The sequence below is a fragment of the Amphimedon queenslandica genome, unplaced genomic scaffold (assembly GCF_000090795.2).
Source record: "Amphimedon queenslandica unplaced genomic scaffold, v1.1 AMPQUscaffold_13519, whole genome shotgun sequence".
Taxonomy (NCBI): Eukaryota; Metazoa; Porifera; class Demospongiae; order Haplosclerida; family Niphatidae; genus Amphimedon; species Amphimedon queenslandica.
This window is the reverse complement of record NW_003546245.1, coordinates 888,004-904,647: the sequence shown is the minus strand read 5'-3', so window position 1 is coordinate 904,647 and position 16,644 is coordinate 888,004. Positions and strand designations below refer to the sequence as shown.

The following is a 16,644-nucleotide window of genomic DNA, read 5'->3' as shown; positions in this document are numbered from 1 at the left end:
TCAGGAAGGACCCACTATGTACTACTCCCTACTAACATTATTAAATTTCCGGATCTTGCCGCGCCTTCTTGCGACCACTCCCATTAATTAACTCGCAGCTCATTGCGAGATCTTTGGCACCTCGACCGCATTGATTATCATAGCGGAGATAGAAGAGGCTACCCCACTCACAAAGAGGACTTCTCTCATAACTGGCTACACTAGAGCTCTCCTATCCTTCTTTGCAATGCCTACAGAGAAATCAGAGTCTCAGGCTGGCCCGGAGGAGGGTGGGCACACGAAAAAGAGCCGCTTTCCCCAGTTTGCTAAGCGCAAGCCAAAAGTGGATGAAGTAGAGAAAAAGGTAAGCTAGATCAGTACTATACAGGTCCTCTTGGTGGTGAAGCAACGTCCTCTTTCTTATGATGCATTAGAAAAGATATCTTTTGAAAGGAGCAGATTGCTCAGGGGCTTGTATTTGATACCTGCCATTTGTACACAAAAATATTGACTCACTCTCATTGCTGTAGTCCCAATCTTTTCCATTCCAATGTTGTAACTCTTTAATTACATGTGTGCAGTATGGTGTGGGTTTCTCATAATTGCCCATCTCCATATACAATGAACTGATCAATCCTCCACATTATTGTTAATGATAGTAGCGGGCTTATGCCCTCTTCTCCTACAAACAGAGAATGCTCATATCATGTATTACTGATATTCCTCTCTCTCACTGTCCTTCACTGGTACACATGATTCCTTTTGGTGGTGTCTTTTAAAATGCTAACCCTCTAGTAATCATAATTAATAATAATTATATGCCAAACTAGCATAATTGACAAGTATGCAACTATTTTCCTTTGCTGCCCTATTGGGCAGTCATTCTATATCGGTTTACCAAGTTTCCTTGTAAACTATATCGCAATCCTTTCGTCGAATGCAATCAATAATAGTATATCATTTTACCAATATTAATACTCTTTCTTATCTCTTTTCTCTATCTTTCTCTCTCTTTCTCTTGTATGGCTCACAGAAGCAAGTTCAAGATTACATTGCTTGGGTGAATAATTATCTCAGAAAGCGACCTCGGGCAAACCTCATAACTGACTTACGTAGTGGAATGCAGGATGGCATAACACTAATCAACTTGGTCGAAATTGCAGGTCTGTCATGATTCCCTTCCTTCATTTTTCTTTAGTATTATATATATATATGTAATGTTACTGTAATCTTTCTTTTACAGCAAATTCCGAGATCCCGTTTGTGGACCGTAACCCTCTCTCTGCCTCCGCTCGACGTAGCAACATAGAAAAAGCGATTGCTTTTCTTAATAGCGACGGGGCCAACCTTGGGACAGATTCGACGAAAGGTAAAGTATACATCCGTTTAAAGGTACACACAGACAGAGGAGCCATTACCTCAAACGCACACACTCTCAAACGATAAAACTAACAGCCGGTATCATCAAAGAGACCCGTGTGTGTGTGTGTGTTGATGTGTGTGGGTGTTTGTGGCGTGTGCCCTATATATCGGTAAACTCCAGGTATATATGATACACTTCTAGCCACCACTATATAACCAATTTATGAACATCTCATTGACCATTGGTGTCAACACTCGACACTACTACCCATAGAATATAATTACAATCTGTGATATCATACTGAACTTCCCCAGCTGCATGCAGTGGTACAACCAATCATGTAGCACATAGTATATAATGAGCAATTAGGACCTAGCTCTGTTTACTACTCCATTTTTATTTAGATATTATAGATGGAAGCATGAAAGGTGTCATGCGTGTTATCCTCGCCATTGCCGAAAAGTATAATCCTCGATCGGTCCGCCCTGTACCAAAGACAGGGGCTCCTCCACAGCTAGTGAGTGGAGGAGGAGGAGGAGGAGGAGGGCCGGGTTATACTCAGGATCATCCTCATTATGTGAGTCCTCAGACTATTCATCCAACAGATATTCATCATTCGCCGAGAGCAACCTCTCCTTTAACGAGTACATTTATGACTGGAGGAGGAGGAGGAGGAGTGGCAGGGATTAATACACTCCCTCAACAGGTAGACCTACCCTCTCTCTCTCTCTCTCTTTTTCTCTCTTTCTCTCTTAATTGTTGGTTACACTCTGTTCTTCTTAATTATTGTATTTTGTATGGTAGAGTGGTTTAGTATGTGTGTATGGCTTGTCTGTGTGTAGTTTATTATTAGTATATCCTATTACATGGTCTAATTGTCCAGAGAGAGAGAGTGGGGGGAGAGAGAACTGTATTAGTAGCTAGGTGATACAGTAATTGTTTTCTTAACTAGCTTTCCTCCTATCAAATTAGAATACATCCTGACATTATTAAATACACACGCACATATACATACACCTATACTATTATACATGTAACGGTTTCATTGCTTTGAGGCAATAGGCCAGAAATGATCATTATTTATTATGACTGACATTTCAATTAACTGACTACTACTCTACTATGTCCCTATTACATGATTATAAATGTTTGTTTACAGGGTGGGGCCCTCTCACAGAGTTACAATACCCCCCAGCCTTTTCATCCGTCTCAACCTGTCGCTCTCTCTCAGTCTCAAGGACTAGGCCCTCACCCACCGACAAGCAGCTACTCTCTCTCTCAGCCAACTCAGGCTCCTCCTGATGGAATATACTCAACTCCCATTGACTCTCTCCCACAGCACGTCACGCAGCACATTACCAGATTTGTACCGAGAAACAGAGTATTGGTGCCAAGACCTAATCGCACTATGACTAATACTAGCAGTAAGTTAACCATGCATCCATGAATTCGGGCCCCTGATATCATTAATGTTATACCAGCTATATGCCTATTCAATATACTTTATGTATGTAGGAAACATATAATTTTTAATAGAAGAGCATTTTTTATTTTTAATGGCTCACTACTGGTAATCTCTGTATTGTTTAGTTCAAAATCACAAGCCGCCTGTTTTGTTGCCTCTCCCTAATGATCCTCCTCCTCCTCTCCCTCCTCCTCCAATTCGTAATGAAGAGAACAGAGAGAACAGAGATCCTAAGCAATCTAAGACAGAGCCTTCTGAAGAAGTTGTCTTATCGGCTGAGTTTCAAAACGAGATTGGTGGGATCGTAAACCAGTTGAGCGAGTTCAAGACGGAGCTGCTGAAATTACACGGTGTGGTAAGTCAATTAGTACGCATGATGTTGCTAATTGTTGCTTAATGATGAGTCATGCTGCGTGATTATAATATTATTTGTAGCAATTGAAATTTTAATTTATTAAATACGCTTCGATCTGCTTTACGTTTTATATAGCTACTTGATAATATTAATGGAGGAGTGAGCGATGCTGATCAAGAGGCTTCTGAGCTGAATGTGAAGCTACCACTGGAACTAGCTAACATACAGATCAGTGAGAAGGACAGGGAGATAGAGGAGCTCTGCGAGAAGCTTAAAAATCTAGAAGAACAGTCAAAGAAGGTACATCATATAATTATCGATGGTATATAAATTCTCACCACATGTCACATGTATAATAGTACAACACATTTGGTATAGACAGCAATTAATAAGTGAAGTGTTAATAATATGAGAGACACTTCATAATGCATGCTATTATGTGGACGAACTGATGAAGTATTAATCATGATAATTATATTCTCTTATAACTGCACAGGTCGATAGTGAATGTGATACATTAAGGAACATGGTGATGGAGAGGAACCAGTTTATAACGAGTATGAAGAGCGAGATCTATCGTAAAGAGTATCGGAATGACACGGAGAGAGTCGATTTACAGACTCAACTTCACCACAAAGAGAAAACAGCCAAAGTGTTAGAGGTAATGCCCCGCTGAGGATAAGAAAAGAAAGCAAAATAAACCCCACTCGCTTTGATGTGTCACGTTATCGGTACTTTAAAAGCCGGCTTCAGTTTTAATGTTTAGCGTTGGGTCTTGTAATACCAATAACACCGGAAGAAGCTTTGATACGTAACCACACATGCCCCCTCCCTCCGTCTGCCTGGCATTCCCAGTAATGGGGGCAGCGTAGGAGGAAATCCCATTGGCATTCTCCTGCAATTCGATATTCATTTTCAGTTAGTCACTATTAGTACCAAACATGGATCAAAAGAATATTTGCAGCCTTTTAAGTTGTACCTTACACTTGCTGAATTGGCTGTATGCTACCTACCACACAAACCCATGGATAATGCATTTACATACACACCCTATACTAATAATAAGTGTCCACTTTTGATTGCATTTATTGTAGAACTTGTAAAAACCATGAGCCCATGGACTTCTGGTAAACGTTAAAGCCAACCAAAAACCATCCTTTCATTTTTATCTTGTTATTATGTGCTTGTTTCTGAAATAGGGTGAAGTAAGTCTACTAAAGGCGAGCCTCGAGGGTAAAGACCGTGAAGTCACAGACATGAGAGAAAAGATCCGACAACACGAATCGATAGAGCTAGAGCTAAGAGAAGAGCTGGACAGAGCAAAGGGAGAGTTGTTGAGACTAGCCAGCAACGAGGAGAGTCTTCACATTAAATTGAGCAGCAGAGACAAGCGGATAACAACCCTTGAAGAAAGACTCGAGGAAGGAGGAGGAGGAGGAGGAAAGAGATTCGACACAAGTCTTATAACTGATGAGACCGACTCTATTCGACGTAAACTAGAGATACTCAAAGGATCCTTAGACCAACAGCAACTAGGACTACTGGACAACTTAGAGAAGGTGATTAGATATAAAATTTTAGTGTTGATTATAATTATTCCATTGTATTTTAGAGTATATCGGAATTGTATGCGAAATTAAATAGCACTGACTCTAGAAGTTTCTCACCTAGTAGAAGGCCAAGACGCTATGTGAGTTGAATATTACACAATTTTACATTTTTAAATACAACTTGCTTCAATATTTCAATATGCTTGCTTGTCAAATCAGTTCCTTTGCACAGCTACAAATATCAGTACTTTATATTGTATGTATTCAATGTTACACTGTGGCAATGATTTGTTGAGTGAGCATATACTTTTGTCATTAATCATAGAGTGTAATGTTTATTTATTTTAACTGTTAATAGGTATCAGAGGTCACTGCATGGTTCATTTTTATTAAACATAAACTACTAAATTCTTGTTCACTCACAAAATTCACGCATGCTAAGCTGCTCATCCTCAGGATTTTGCATGCCATGTGCTTGTTATTTTAACATGTGTTGATTTGTTGATGCTTAGAAATGTCATTCACTTACGTGTGTGTCCTTTACAGATTATTTGCAGAAATATGCATGCACAATTGTATGTAACTGATCAAAGCTTAGTGGTATTTTGCTTTCTCTCCTCCTCCTCTTTTACTTTTGCTTCCTCTCTCACCCTCTCTTTCTCCCCCCTCTTTCTCTCCCTCTCTCTCTTTTTTTCTTCTTCATCTCCACAGCATGAAGAGAGAAGAGAAGAAAAGAGACGTAGACACAAAGCCAGCAAGGAGGAGACAGCTGTCTATCACACTATTGCTAATCCTTCCAATGACTGGACTAAAGTATTCTATTACATGACTGGAGACAAGACAGAAACCCCATATGTAACTACAGTTCCCAGAAAGTGAGTATACCTAGCAGACTTGGGCGGTTCCAATCAAAACTTGATTTTTGTGATTTTTAAAATTTGCTACAAAATCAGGTTTAGGCCAAACTTTGCCAAGAATGACTAAATGAGAATTCTCAATTTTTATAAATTTTTTCTGATGCATTTACATGTTCTTATGTTGTGTAGAAAGTCTGAGTTGATTCCGATCAAAATATTTTTTAATGAATTTTTAAAGTTGCTCCAAAATTAGATCCTAGATTGTACAAGGTCCTCTGCCAAATTTTGTCAAAAATGGCTAGGAAAGAATTTTTTGGTTAAATAAATATTTAAAAAATAAATTAGGCTTTTGTGGTCGTAATATTTTTTAACACCATGGGTAAACAATTTTACTGCATGTTATTCAAACTTTATTATTATGTGATAATTGCTTGGCAGATCAAATGAGGTTCGTTTAAAAGACTTCAAAGCTGTTTTTGATCGACAAGGCTCGTACAGGTTAGACTTTTCCCTTCTCTCCCCACATCCTCCTCCTTTAGCTTTGACCTGAACCACCTCTCCCTTTTCTGTCTCTTTGTAGATTTTATTTCAAGACACAGGATCCTGATTGTGGGGTAGTAAGAGAAGAAGTAAGCATAGTTATGTAATAGCTGTAACTTGATCCTTCCTCTCTCTCTCTTCCCCTCCTTCTTTCTTTGCTCTTTCTATTTCAGATTGTTTCTGAGGACCAGCTGCTGCCTGACTGGAATGGCAAAATAATGGTCTGGGTTAGCGAAAAGGCACACCACAGATAATCATCATTGTGACAATGCATATACTATTAATAATAATGAATTAATATTAATTATAATTATCATCATTATAATGGCATCAATCTTATTGTATTTTAGTACGTCAACATTATTTTAATTTTTTTTGTTTTGTTCTTTTTTCATTTTCTCTCAATGCATGAAAATGTACATTTTTAAAAAAATCATAAAAATTCTCAATTATATTGGTAGTATTGCATACACTAATAACATGCTGTGGTTTCTTTTAACAATTGCACAATTGTAATTGTAATTTGATCCTACCTCTCCCTCAATTCTTGTTCCATATTGAATTATTAACAAGTGGAGAAAACAGTATTTTAGAGTCAGCCAAAATATTGACGCAATAAAAAATTAAACAAGTTCAATAAAGAGCTTTTAATTTTAATTCTATTTTGAAAATCACATAAATTTTGGCACATAATACATAATTATTAATAGTGATTATTAATAGCAGTTAATGAGTTATTTCTTGCATTATAAATGTAACAGTCTTATTGAGATTTCTGTTGACCGAATTGACTATAAAATGTTGGCTGGCATTGACGAGATTCACCAGTCTGCTGGTTAAAGCTTCGGCAAACTTTAATGGGAGGAAAGTAAAGATGGAGAGAGACAGCAGTGTCAGCATGGCTTGGGTTTTCAACACGATGGAGACCAATATCATCTATAGGGGAGAAAAAAGGGAATAAATGGGGGGATAAGGAAAAAGGCATAAGGTGAGAATGGTAATAAAAGATACTCAATAATGATAAATATATATATTATGTACGTGTAAAATAATTACAATAAATATGTAAAATTTTGTTTTTTTTTACCATTAATGTGAGCAACCTCATCCTTAGCGTAGTCACGATATTCTTTAACTGTCATTTCAGACTGTCCCTCTCTCTTAGGCATTTGAAAGAGAGTCTCTCTAAGTTTCCCACTCATTATCTTCATTACACACTGAGAGCCAGAATGATCATGTATACAGCTGTAATAATAATAAAATAATCTGATTTAGAATTTTTTAATGAATTTTTTAAGTTGCTCAAAAATCGGGCCAAAGTCCCTGTACTATAGTACATGGTCTTGGGCCAAATTTTGTGAAAAATTGCAAGGAGAGAATTTGCCATTTTTATAATTTTTCCTGATGCATATATATGTCCTTATGTTGTGTAGAAAGTTTGAGCTGGTTCCGATCAAGTTTAGATTTTTTATGAATTTTTAAAGTTGCTCAAAAATCGAGCCAAAGACCCTGTACTATAGTACAGGGTCTCGGACCAAATTTCACCAAAAATGGCGAGTGAAAAATTCGCCATTTTTATAACTTTTTCTGATACACATACATGTACTTATATTGTGTAGAAAATTTGAGCTGATTCTGATCAAAATTGGATTTTTTATGAATTTTTAAAGTTACTCCAAAAGCCATGCAGTGCTTCTCAGCTTATGAAGTGTGTTTTGTTTTTTAGCTCACTTAGCAGCTACTTAGCATATATTCATGATGACGTAAATAATGAAAAACAAAATAGAAAGAATGAACCATTGTATGTGAACATGAGAGAATGAATCAAGAAAATGATCAGTCTCTTCCTCTCTTTCCCTCCCTCCCTCTCTCTTTGTACCTTCCCTGTCCTTCACCCCAGCATATCAAAATAAGATTATATCTGTCATTTCCAGTATCAACCAGATTACGAGTGTACCTATTATACATACCATTATAATAATTGCAATAATTTTGTATCATTCTCACTTATGTGGGTCAAATACGGCATAATCCCTCCAGTTTTCTTCATTGGAGGTGTAAGAATTGAGGAGCTTGATCATATCATCAGCTATGACGTCTTCTCTACATTGGGAGCGTATCTCGTCCAACAAAGACCTCCAAGACAGAGAATTACCACTATCAGACATTGTCCTTTTTAGTAAACAATGATCACGTGAGACAATAAGCCTGAATTAGGGCGTGACCGGGCGGTCACAGTTCAATGACGTAAAATTCGTCATGTTACATATTTAACTATCTAGCTTGAACTGCGCATGCGCAATAAGTTTTGCCCTTATAAGGATATCACCAGGCGATCGATTGGGTCTTCTTTTTTGCAGGCAAAAATAAAGGGATAATGGCTTTCAAACAGCGTCACTCAAAATTCAAACATGTCAAGGGGGAACCGTTCAAGAAGGACAACTGCTATGATAACGTCAAGATATCCAAGAGCCCTTGGGACTCCAACAAGTCCGACGTCAATGGGAAGTTTTTAGCTGTTGTGCTCGAGAGCCAGGGAGGTGGTGCTTTTACAGTTTTGCCTCTTAGTCAGGTGAGGAGAGACTAATATTTGTCTTGTGATACACGAGGAATGGGTTTTATTGTAATGTGTTTGAGTGGGATGACCTATTACACCAAGGGCTTGGTTTGGGAATGTACACTTGACTCCCCATTTCTGGCTGACCACTCTCATTGTTGGCTCATAGACCTTGTTAACACCAATTAATGTTTACTATTCACTGCTTTTCTGCCTGTCAGCATCATCGGGGCAAGAAATGTTACGAAGGGACAATCGAAATTTATTTCTAAGCTTTTGTACATGTACTTTCAGTTTCCTGTTGATGTCTCTCTTATTACTTTGATAATACTTAACCAATTTATACTTTTTTTGGGCATTCACTATTAGTTTAAATCCTCCCACATTTTCATGCATCTGATAAGGAATGCTGGTCGCATTTTAACATTATAAGTGATCTAATGATGCTTTTAGTCCATTGCCTCTCTTCCATTGTTGTCCCTACATATAAACACGAGCTTTTCCTACATTTCCTCCTTAATGTCATGGGAATTCTGCAAGTTTTTATAGTTAATTCCTGTTTTCCCATCTTGTTTGTATGAACATTAGCTACAGATGATGCTAAAGAATGGAATACATTCACGTACAAAATACATAATGTGTGTGTGTGTGCATATATGTTTTATTATAATTATACATAATTCTTAACTTTGTTTTTTTATCTTCGTCTCCACTCCCTTTCTCCATTTCCTTTGATATTTGTTGTTTTTATATTCCCTCTACAAACTGCATTTTTGGTTTTGTCAACTTTGTATGCATATCTGACCGTGTGATTTGTACACATGCAGAGTTATGGATTGCATGCCAGGAAGTGTGTGTGGTTTCGGGTCAATTAGTGTAAATAGTGTATGGTAGTGGTATTCTCGCACTGATGGTTTGTAGGTGTGTATGATGTGTGAAATGCATAAGTACAAGTAATTATGTTCTCTCTTGGTCCGTTAGCCACTTCTAGATTATAAGTTTATTGTCCTCAAGGATCCTCTATGATATTTTTTCTTTACCCCTGTTAGAGTCTTTGTGAATCATGATTTTGCTGCTTTTGTCATTAAAAACGGGTTATTTGCTTGCCATTTTTTTTTCACTAAACATTGAAACTTGTTTTCCAGCTAGTATGAAATTTAAAATTTATGTTGACAATTTGAGCTTAATAGCACTTTGTATCTTTTTTTGCTAGACTGGGCGAGTGGACATCAATCATCCAAAGATTTCTGGCCATAAGAGTCCAATTTTAGATTTAGCTTTTAATCCTTTCAATGAAAATGAGATTGCCAGTGCCAGTGAAGACTGTACGGTGAAGATTTGGGAGATACCGGATGGAGGCCTTACAAGCAGCATCAATGAATGCAAAAAGGTGAGTAAAGGGCTTGCTTTTAATGCTACATGTTAATATGTAAATAGAACCAGCATAATGATAATAGTCATTAATAAGTATCATTAAAAATGTCTTTTAGGATTTAGAAGGACATCAGCGCAAAGTTGGAGCTCTTGCTTGGCATCCAACGGCTGAAAATGTCCTAGCTTCAGGCGGAGCAGATGGTGTTATTTTTATATGGAATACAGAAACTGGAGAGCCTATGTTTGTGCTTGATGACATGCATCCTGACCTCATTTATTGTATTGCTTGGAATTATAACGGCTCACTCCTTGCTTCATCTTGTAAAGATAAGAATGTCCGAGTGATAGATCCAAGGAAAGGAACCGTTATAAGTGTGAGTGAAATTGTTAGCATTGATAGATTGTGTATCTGTCATTAACAGGAAGGTCAATGTCATGCAGGAGCAAAGCCAACTCGTGTTACCTTTTGCGGTACTTATAATTTTGTTGCAACTTGTGGCTTTAGCAGGAGCAATGAGAGACAGTTTGGAATCTATAGACAGGTATTAAATTATCAATAATAATGTCGTACATGTCTACTATGTATCATGATATTGGCAGGATGGGCATCTTTTGAATACTTGTACATTGTTTCTCTGCTTTCTTTTAGGAGAATCTCTCTTCTTCTCTTGCTACTGAAACCCTTGACAATGGCAGCGGAACCATATTCTCCTTTTTTGATGAAGACACAAAAATGGTCTACTTCATAGGAAAGGTGTGTAATGTTAAATGTGCACAACACATGCTGACTGTTCATACATGCATTTCATTTCTAGGGTGATGGACAGATGCGTTACTACGAGATACTTGATGAGTCCCCATATGTACAGCAATTGAGCATGTATCAACATTCATTACCACAGATTGGTGTTTGTTCAATGCCCAAGCGCTTTCTTGATCACAAGGCCTGTGAGGTGATGCGTTTTTTCAAACTTCACAATAAGGGAATGGTGGAGCCTATTCAAATGATTGTCCCAAGAAAGGTACACTGAGAGCAGTGTAGCATTATTGTTGTATTTTAATTGCCACTTGATAATTTTATTGCTATATATTCTGTTCCTAATAGTCTGGGATGTTTCAGGAAGACATATTCCCACCGTGTTATGCTGGGTCTCCAGCAATGAGTGCTGATGAGTGGCAGTCTGGAACTAACAAGCCACCAGTTCTGGTCACTATTACTAAAGATGGCCTGGGAGGTGAGACTTCTGGAAAGAAAATTGCTTCGGTGGTAAGCCTGTTATTATTATTATTACTATTATTAGTATTATTATGTTGTTGTTGTTGTTTAATCTTTGTTGTGATAATTATTATGATGTGTGACTCTTCAACCTTTTATCTGACAGAGTGCCTCTGGTAAATTGAGCAAGCAGTCATCTCACTCTTCAACCTCTAGTGGGCGTGGTCGCACTCCAGAGAGGGAGTCCTCTCCTTCACCTGCTGTCATCACTGGAACTGTAAGATTATTAATTAACACTAATAATTTTTAATTATTAAGATTACTAGGACAACTCATTTCTATTGCTATTTTTAAATATTGTGTATTTGTGTGTGTGTGGATAGTTTTAAATGAATTGGGCTCTAAAGTATTTTTATTTTAGGCCGAAGCTGACGAAGAGAACAGAAGATTGCGCTCCAAAGTTCATGATCTTGAGAGCGAGAACAAAGAATTAAGAGCAAAACTGAGGGAGAAGGAAGAATCTCTGAGTCAAATCAAGAAGATTCTTCAATAATGAGGAGGAAAGTCTCCTCCCTTCCTCTTACCTTCATCAGTTTTGAAATGTCATAGTGAACTTTTATTATTGTTATTATTATTATTATTGTTGTTATTATTATAGCTGCAAGGAACCTTTTAGAGGTTTTATTGAATTGGTGCATGCTGATGTGCTATCGGCATCACTTCTTAGTTTTGTATTGTATTTCATTGTAATTTAGGATGGCCATCTTAAACATGATGTGAAGTAGCTCATACTAGCAAATTGTTTTAATTTTAACGTGTACATTCATTGCTAAGCTACCCAGTAATGTTTCTTTCAATAAGAGTAACAACCAATATTACAATTGTGAGCAAAATTGTAGTAATATAATAATTCTCTTTTCAAGAAGTTTGCTGCTTCCTTGTGATATGAAAAACGTGTCTTTTTGCCCATGGAAGATTGAAGTTAGTCTTAAATCGTTCTGTCTCATCTATTGTTTCAGCTGTTTGCACATTAAATGAAGAAAAGAGTGCTTCAATGTCACCAGGAGGCATAGAGAATGGATGAGCATTACGAAGAGTCTTATCATACTCATAAGTAGTGAGAAGAATGCGCCCAGAAGGCTTCAACAAAGAATCAATCTTCTGTATATATTTTTCTCTGTCTTGTGGATTAATGGCCACCAGGGCGTTGCAATCCCAAACAGCATCAAAGCATTCGGCTGAGATCTTGAAGACATCGCCAACAAAGAATTTAATTTTGATTGCATCATCTGTGGCTTCATAAACAGAGAAGTCTTCTATGCTATCTAAAAAGAGATTGGTTAATTTTTTTGCTTGACAAGAGATATGCTTACGTTTTTTAAACGGGATATCATTTTCAGTGAAGAATTGCTGAGCAGATAAGTCGACGATATCAACACCTACTACTGTGTGTCCTTCCTCGGCTAACCACTTCATGTCTAGAGTCTTGCCACAGAGAGGCACAAAAATAGAGCATTTACCTCCACCAGCTGTTAGGAAATCACAATGATTCTACATGTCATGATGATATATATAAGTTTAGACACTTTATTATACTGCCATAAAATACCTTCAGGATATTTTCAACATAGTCCCTGTGCCATCTAGTTCTCCCTTCTTCCCACCTTTTTTCCCAATACTCTGTGTCAGCATAGGCTTCAGTAGTCATTTTGATGCTGCAAAGGCCAAAGGAGCTCACTACTGACAACTGTCGAGACCACTTTTACTTGCAAAAGTTGCAAATTGCTGAGAAGATATGGGAGGAGCGAAAACACCCACAGTACAGCTACAGCAGCAGTATAATTCATTTTACTGGTATATAATCAACTATAATAGATCTATAGCTAATGCTACGAATGCTACTCACACTTGTTAAAAATTAATAAAAAAGAGAATAGATCTATAATATGTATTTAGTCAGAATTGTCTGCTTCAACTTCAGGTGGGTCAGAATAGAGGGACAACTTTTGCTTCCTCAGTACCTCTTCAATGGCGTCTTCCAGGTCCTTGTTAGTACCCAATATACCACGTATTACCTAACACAGAGCGAGAGTCCATTATATTCTACTATACACTGTCTCTTACTTGGGCCCCCCATTGGTAATATTCTTGAACACGGCTCTCAGTCCAGCCCTGGGGAGTAGCTCGGGACAGATCACGTAAATTATATAACTTGTCCGCAAGTTTTATAAGTTTGGCTTGCTTGCTCTTCCGCGGTGCATTGATGACCTGTGATATGTGTGCATGTGAAATAAAGGAATTAACATTGCTCATATATATATATATATATATCTACCTGTAGACGTTTTCTCTCAGCTTTTGGTAAGGATTTGTCGTCTGAGACCTCATCAACAATAGATCGCACTTCAGGTCCAAACTTCTCCTCTATCTCATCCAGTGTAGTGTCAGTGTCTTCAACTGTATCGTGGAGTATAGCTCCCTGCAATTATTAATGTCATAATTTTTACGTGCAGTGGTATAATGGTAAACCTCAAATTTGAATTTTACCTGAAGTGTAGCCAAGTCAGTGACTCCTCCTTCCTTCCAGAGCGAGTAGGCAACTCCAATGGGATGATTAATGTATGGAGTCTTGTCTTCGTCTTTCCTTCGTTGCTTTGAGTGTTTAATAGCAGCAAAGTTGATTGCTTCAAGAAGCTGCCCTAAAGGATAATCCGCCATTTTGGGCGTGACCCTGTTTTGGGCGTGGCTAACGTTTATTATCAATAAAATCATAGATATTAAATGAATTAAATGATTATTAATTCATTTACTCTATTATCTATGATAAAATGGCGGCGTTGGGGTCTTTGGTACGTCTTTTTGTTGCAGGTGGTGCTGGCTATTCCAGCGTTAAAGCAGGAGTCTGGAATGATGGGAGCGAAGTAGAAGTTCCTTATCTAAAATCTAAGAAGCAACTTGAAAACCAATTTGATCTTAAACTTCCTGTAAGCAGAATCATAATTAATCACAATGAACTAGACCTAGATTTAAAGTTGCTATTATTGTAGGAGGTAAAGCAATATATGTCATCTGTTCTCTCAAGCACTCACGAGTCCCAGACATTAAGTTCTGTTAGACACTCTTTCTATCAAGGATGGAATCGTTGTGTCTCTGCCTCCTTTCTCTTCCTCTCCGGGCAGTCGTCTCAAGGGAAGTTGGACTCTTTCAGTAAAAAGACTGTTTCGAAAGTGAAAGAATGGATCAATGCTAAATGAGATCTTGTTTGACTTCTTTTCGTTGTGTCATTATATCTATTAATTGATTTATATTTGTTATGCAAGCTTTATTCACTGAGCACTATTATTTCTTTCTCTCTCTCTGCTCCTTTAAGTTCATAAAGATAAAAGACATACAAGTTTGAAGTTTCAGTTTGTGACGTAACATTGCGTAATAAAAATTGCTAGGGGTGTGGCTAATTTTTGTGCTAGGCAACAGGGAAAGAAAAGGTGCCATGGAAGGTAGCATGGTCTTTGATAATGATAAACTTGTCCTTGAAATCCAGTCTGGTGGGGTTAGTACTATCTCATTTATATTTACCTTTTATTCTTTTTTAAAAGGAGTCTGAAGATGAAGCAATTGCTAAAGCAGAGGTATGATAATCTTAAATTATCTTTTAATTGAGAGCCATAATTATGTGTGTATAATATTTTTAAGCTAAAGGAGCTTTTCAATCAAGAGCTATGTGACGATTTGTTAGAAGACAGCGAGGAAGAAGAAGACTCCTCATTTTATTCTCCTCCTCCCCCTCCTCAAAGCAACGCTACTGCTTTAGGATATCAGTCTGTACTCCCAGTAGACGTCTTTAACGGAACCAGTCAAGCATACACTGAGGGAGACGATACCTTTAATGGAGTGACAGGCACACATTACAATCACTTGGGAAGATCACAGCTAGAGACACTTTATTATAGTAAATGTAATCAAATGAAGCAAATGGAAGAACAGATTAATGCATTTCAGGAAGAGACTGAGAAAAAGGTATTATTATTACTTACCTCTACATTGTAAATACTTGCTTATATGCATAATTACAGAAAAAAATTAAGACCCAATCCCTATTAATTAACACCATGATGCATTATGGTGTGCATGCATGATCAGTGTTGTTTATTTATAGTTGGGTACACTGCGGCACTTGAATAGACAGTTAGAGGCTGATAAATTGGCACTAATGGAGGAACTTGAGAGCCAGAGACACGTGGGTGATGAATTAAACAAGAAAGTAATAGAAAACAAAGACTTGTCGCAGAAGATGGAGCAGATGCAGAAAGAAAAAGATGAGCTCTTACTTCAGCTTGATTCTGCTCAGAAAACAATCCAGTCACTATCATTACAAGTTAGTTTTAGTATTTTTTGTTTCATATCATTGGTATATTTGTAGGTGACAGAGTTAAGCCAGACAGATTCAATACAGCGACTGCGTTTGAGCTATGAAGCGGCTTTTGAAGAGTTGAGGAAACAGCACGAAATAGAGTTGTCAAATTTAGCGTCCCATAATTCAGGAACCACATCATCTTCGCCAATACCTGAAGTACATGTACATGTTTTTAATGATTCATCTCTTTGTATGCAGGCAGCACCAATTAATGTCAAAAATTCAATAAGCAAAGAGGAATCTACATCTTCTGTTAGTTACTAGCCTTGCTCACCTTAATAGTGACTAGTTTTATGGTACATCCTTATTACACAGAATGGTAGTCTAGTTGAGAAGGAACATGTCACTGATGCTAATGGACACTCTAGTCAATTGGAAAAGGAGAGAAGGGAGTTGATAGCACAAGTGGAGGATTTGACAACACAGCTTCTCTTTCAGCAAGAGAGAGTTATGCAGGCTGAAGAATCTGTGCAACAACTGCAGGTATGCAAGGCAACCAGGATTGTTATGCATAAAAGATTATTGCTTGATTTTCAGTTAGTTTTAGACAATACCAAGGCAGAAAATGAAAAGGCTTGTAAAGACTATCGTAGTCATATTAACAGGCTTGAGGAGCAGCTTGACTGCCAGCAAGCAGTATCAGAGGCTAAGCTAAAAACGAGCTTAGAACAGTGAGTGAATTTTATTATTAGTTCTAGCAGCAAATCTCCAACTTGATTTTTTGCAGGTGCCGCCAAGCTTGCCTCAAGCTACATGAAGATTCTTCCAGAAGACTAAAGGAGGAGTTTTCAAATGAAAAGTCGAAAATTGAACACATCCATTTTGTTGATTTAGAGAAATTAAGGTACAGAGTGAGAGAGGAATGATCAAGGAGATGTGTAATTGGAATTATAATTATTATTTTAGGAAAGAGATAGGTACTCTCAAGTCCAGTCTATCCACAACACAACAGCAATTTGTTCAGGCTAGTCGTG

The 16,644-nt window shown here is 37.6% G+C and overlaps 6 protein-coding genes across 6 annotated transcripts in view; 3 read left to right on the top strand and 3 right to left on the bottom strand.

The window, feature by feature from the left end:
• The first annotated feature begins 94 nt into the window (after positions 1-94).
• LOC105313413 (dixin-like) lies at positions 95-6,488 on the top strand. Its single transcript, XM_019998138.1, has 14 exons — positions 95-343; positions 1,013-1,142; positions 1,223-1,348; positions 1,747-2,048; positions 2,502-2,766; positions 2,933-3,162; positions 3,298-3,462; positions 3,659-3,823; positions 4,362-4,721; positions 4,775-4,852; positions 5,424-5,587; positions 6,008-6,067; positions 6,150-6,198; positions 6,283-6,488. The coding sequence occupies exons 1-14, from the start codon at positions 227-229 to the stop codon at positions 6,361-6,363; spliced, it is 2,292 nt and encodes a 763-aa protein (XP_019853697.1). The 5' UTR covers positions 95-226; the 3' UTR covers positions 6,364-6,488.
• A 266-nt stretch (positions 6,489-6,754) lies between these two features.
• Positions 6,755-8,304, bottom strand: LOC100637150 (cysteine dioxygenase 1-like). Its single transcript, XM_003382746.3, has 4 exons — positions 8,117-8,304; positions 7,989-8,066; positions 7,197-7,354; positions 6,755-7,045 (listed from the first exon to the last, which is right to left on the bottom strand). The coding sequence occupies exons 1-4, from the start codon at positions 8,275-8,277 to the stop codon at positions 6,873-6,875; spliced, it is 570 nt and encodes a 189-aa protein (XP_003382794.1). The 5' UTR covers positions 8,278-8,304; the 3' UTR covers positions 6,755-6,872.
• Positions 8,305-8,419: 115 nt separating this feature from the next.
• On the top strand, positions 8,420-12,031 carry LOC100632269 (coronin-1A-like). Its single transcript, XM_003382876.3, has 9 exons — positions 8,420-8,681; positions 9,880-10,056; positions 10,157-10,414; positions 10,463-10,582; positions 10,690-10,794; positions 10,856-11,062; positions 11,146-11,307; positions 11,423-11,533; positions 11,678-12,031. The coding sequence occupies exons 1-9, from the start codon at positions 8,487-8,489 to the stop codon at positions 11,807-11,809; spliced, it is 1,467 nt and encodes a 488-aa protein (XP_003382924.1). The 5' UTR covers positions 8,420-8,486; the 3' UTR covers positions 11,810-12,031.
• Positions 12,032-12,086: 55 nt separating this feature from the next.
• On the bottom strand, positions 12,087-13,056 carry LOC100632142 (probable thiopurine S-methyltransferase). The gene is made up of 3 exons (XM_003382875.2): positions 12,866-13,056; positions 12,630-12,807; positions 12,087-12,581 (listed from the first exon to the last, which is right to left on the bottom strand). Exons 1-3 carry the CDS (start codon positions 12,962-12,964, stop codon positions 12,175-12,177), a joined length of 684 nt encoding a protein of 227 aa, XP_003382923.1. The 5' UTR covers positions 12,965-13,056; the 3' UTR covers positions 12,087-12,174.
• A 46-nt stretch (positions 13,057-13,102) lies between these two features.
• LOC100637024 (guanosine-3',5'-bis(diphosphate) 3'-pyrophosphohydrolase MESH1-like) lies at positions 13,103-14,013 on the bottom strand. Its single transcript, XM_003382745.3, has 4 exons — positions 13,804-14,013; positions 13,592-13,735; positions 13,381-13,524; positions 13,103-13,331 (listed from the first exon to the last, which is right to left on the bottom strand). The coding sequence occupies exons 1-4, from the start codon at positions 13,972-13,974 to the stop codon at positions 13,209-13,211; spliced, it is 582 nt and encodes a 193-aa protein (XP_003382793.1). The 5' UTR covers positions 13,975-14,013; the 3' UTR covers positions 13,103-13,208.
• A 733-nt stretch (positions 14,014-14,746) lies between these two features.
• Positions 14,747-16,644, top strand: part of LOC100632017 (myosin-J heavy chain-like) — a 2,339-nt gene continuing 441 nt past the window's right edge. The window contains exons 1-9 of the mRNA XM_019996344.1: positions 14,747-14,806; positions 14,853-14,885; positions 14,950-15,273; positions 15,413-15,631; positions 15,677-15,826; positions 15,986-16,153; positions 16,208-16,341; positions 16,398-16,514; positions 16,577-16,634. Of these exons, the coding sequence (XP_019851903.1) occupies positions 14,747-14,806; positions 14,853-14,885; positions 14,950-15,273; positions 15,413-15,631; positions 15,677-15,826; positions 15,986-16,153; positions 16,208-16,341; positions 16,398-16,514; positions 16,577-16,634 (1,263 nt within the window). The remainder of the gene's footprint in view (positions 14,807-14,852; positions 14,886-14,949; positions 15,274-15,412; positions 15,632-15,676; positions 15,827-15,985; positions 16,154-16,207; positions 16,342-16,397; positions 16,515-16,576; positions 16,635-16,644) is intronic.

Coding starts and splice junctions, on each gene's coding strand:
- LOC105313413 (XM_019998138.1), top strand. CDS start 227: ATGCCTACAGAGAAATCAGAGTCTCAGGCTGGCCCGGAGGAGGGTGGG. Junction 3,463..3,658: donor TAGAAGAACAGTCAAAGAAG/GTACATCATATA, acceptor ATAACTGCACAG/GTCGATAGTGAATGTGATAC. Junction 6,199..6,282: donor GTGGGGTAGTAAGAGAAGAA/GTAAGCATAGTT, acceptor TTTCTATTTCAG/ATTGTTTCTGAGGACCAGCT.
- LOC100637150 (XM_003382746.3), bottom strand. CDS start 8,277: ATGTCTGATAGTGGTAATTCTCTGTCTTGGAGGTCTTTGTTGGACGAG. Junction 7,355..7,988: donor TGGGGTGAAGGACAGGGAAG/GTACAAAGAGAG, acceptor TTATTATTACAG/CTGTATACATGATCATTCTG. Junction 7,046..7,196: donor TGAGGTTGCTCACATTAATG/GTAAAAAAAAAC, acceptor TCTCCCCTATAG/ATGATATTGGTCTCCATCGT.
- LOC100632269 (XM_003382876.3), top strand. CDS start 8,487: ATGGCTTTCAAACAGCGTCACTCAAAATTCAAACATGTCAAGGGGGAA. Junction 10,583..10,689: donor AGTTTGGAATCTATAGACAG/GTATTAAATTAT, acceptor GCTTTCTTTTAG/GAGAATCTCTCTTCTTCTCT. Junction 11,534..11,677: donor CTGCTGTCATCACTGGAACT/GTAAGATTATTA, acceptor TTTTTATTTTAG/GCCGAAGCTGACGAAGAGAA.
- LOC100632142 (XM_003382875.2), bottom strand. CDS start 12,964: ATGACTACTGAAGCCTATGCTGACACAGAGTATTGGGAAAAAAGGTGG. Junction 12,808..12,865: donor ATGTTGAAAATATCCTGAAG/GTATTTTATGGC, acceptor CATGACATGTAG/AATCATTGTGATTTCCTAAC. Junction 12,582..12,629: donor TGATATCCCGTTTAAAAAAC/GTAAGCATATCT, acceptor ATCTCTTTTTAG/ATAGCATAGAAGACTTCTCT.
- LOC100637024 (XM_003382745.3), bottom strand. CDS start 13,974: ATGGCGGATTATCCTTTAGGGCAGCTTCTTGAAGCAATCAACTTTGCT. Junction 13,736..13,803: donor CTGACTTGGCTACACTTCAG/GTAAAATTCAAA, acceptor TAATAATTGCAG/GGAGCTATACTCCACGATAC. Junction 13,332..13,380: donor ATTACCAATGGGGGGCCCAA/GTAAGAGACAGT, acceptor GCTCTGTGTTAG/GTAATACGTGGTATATTGGG.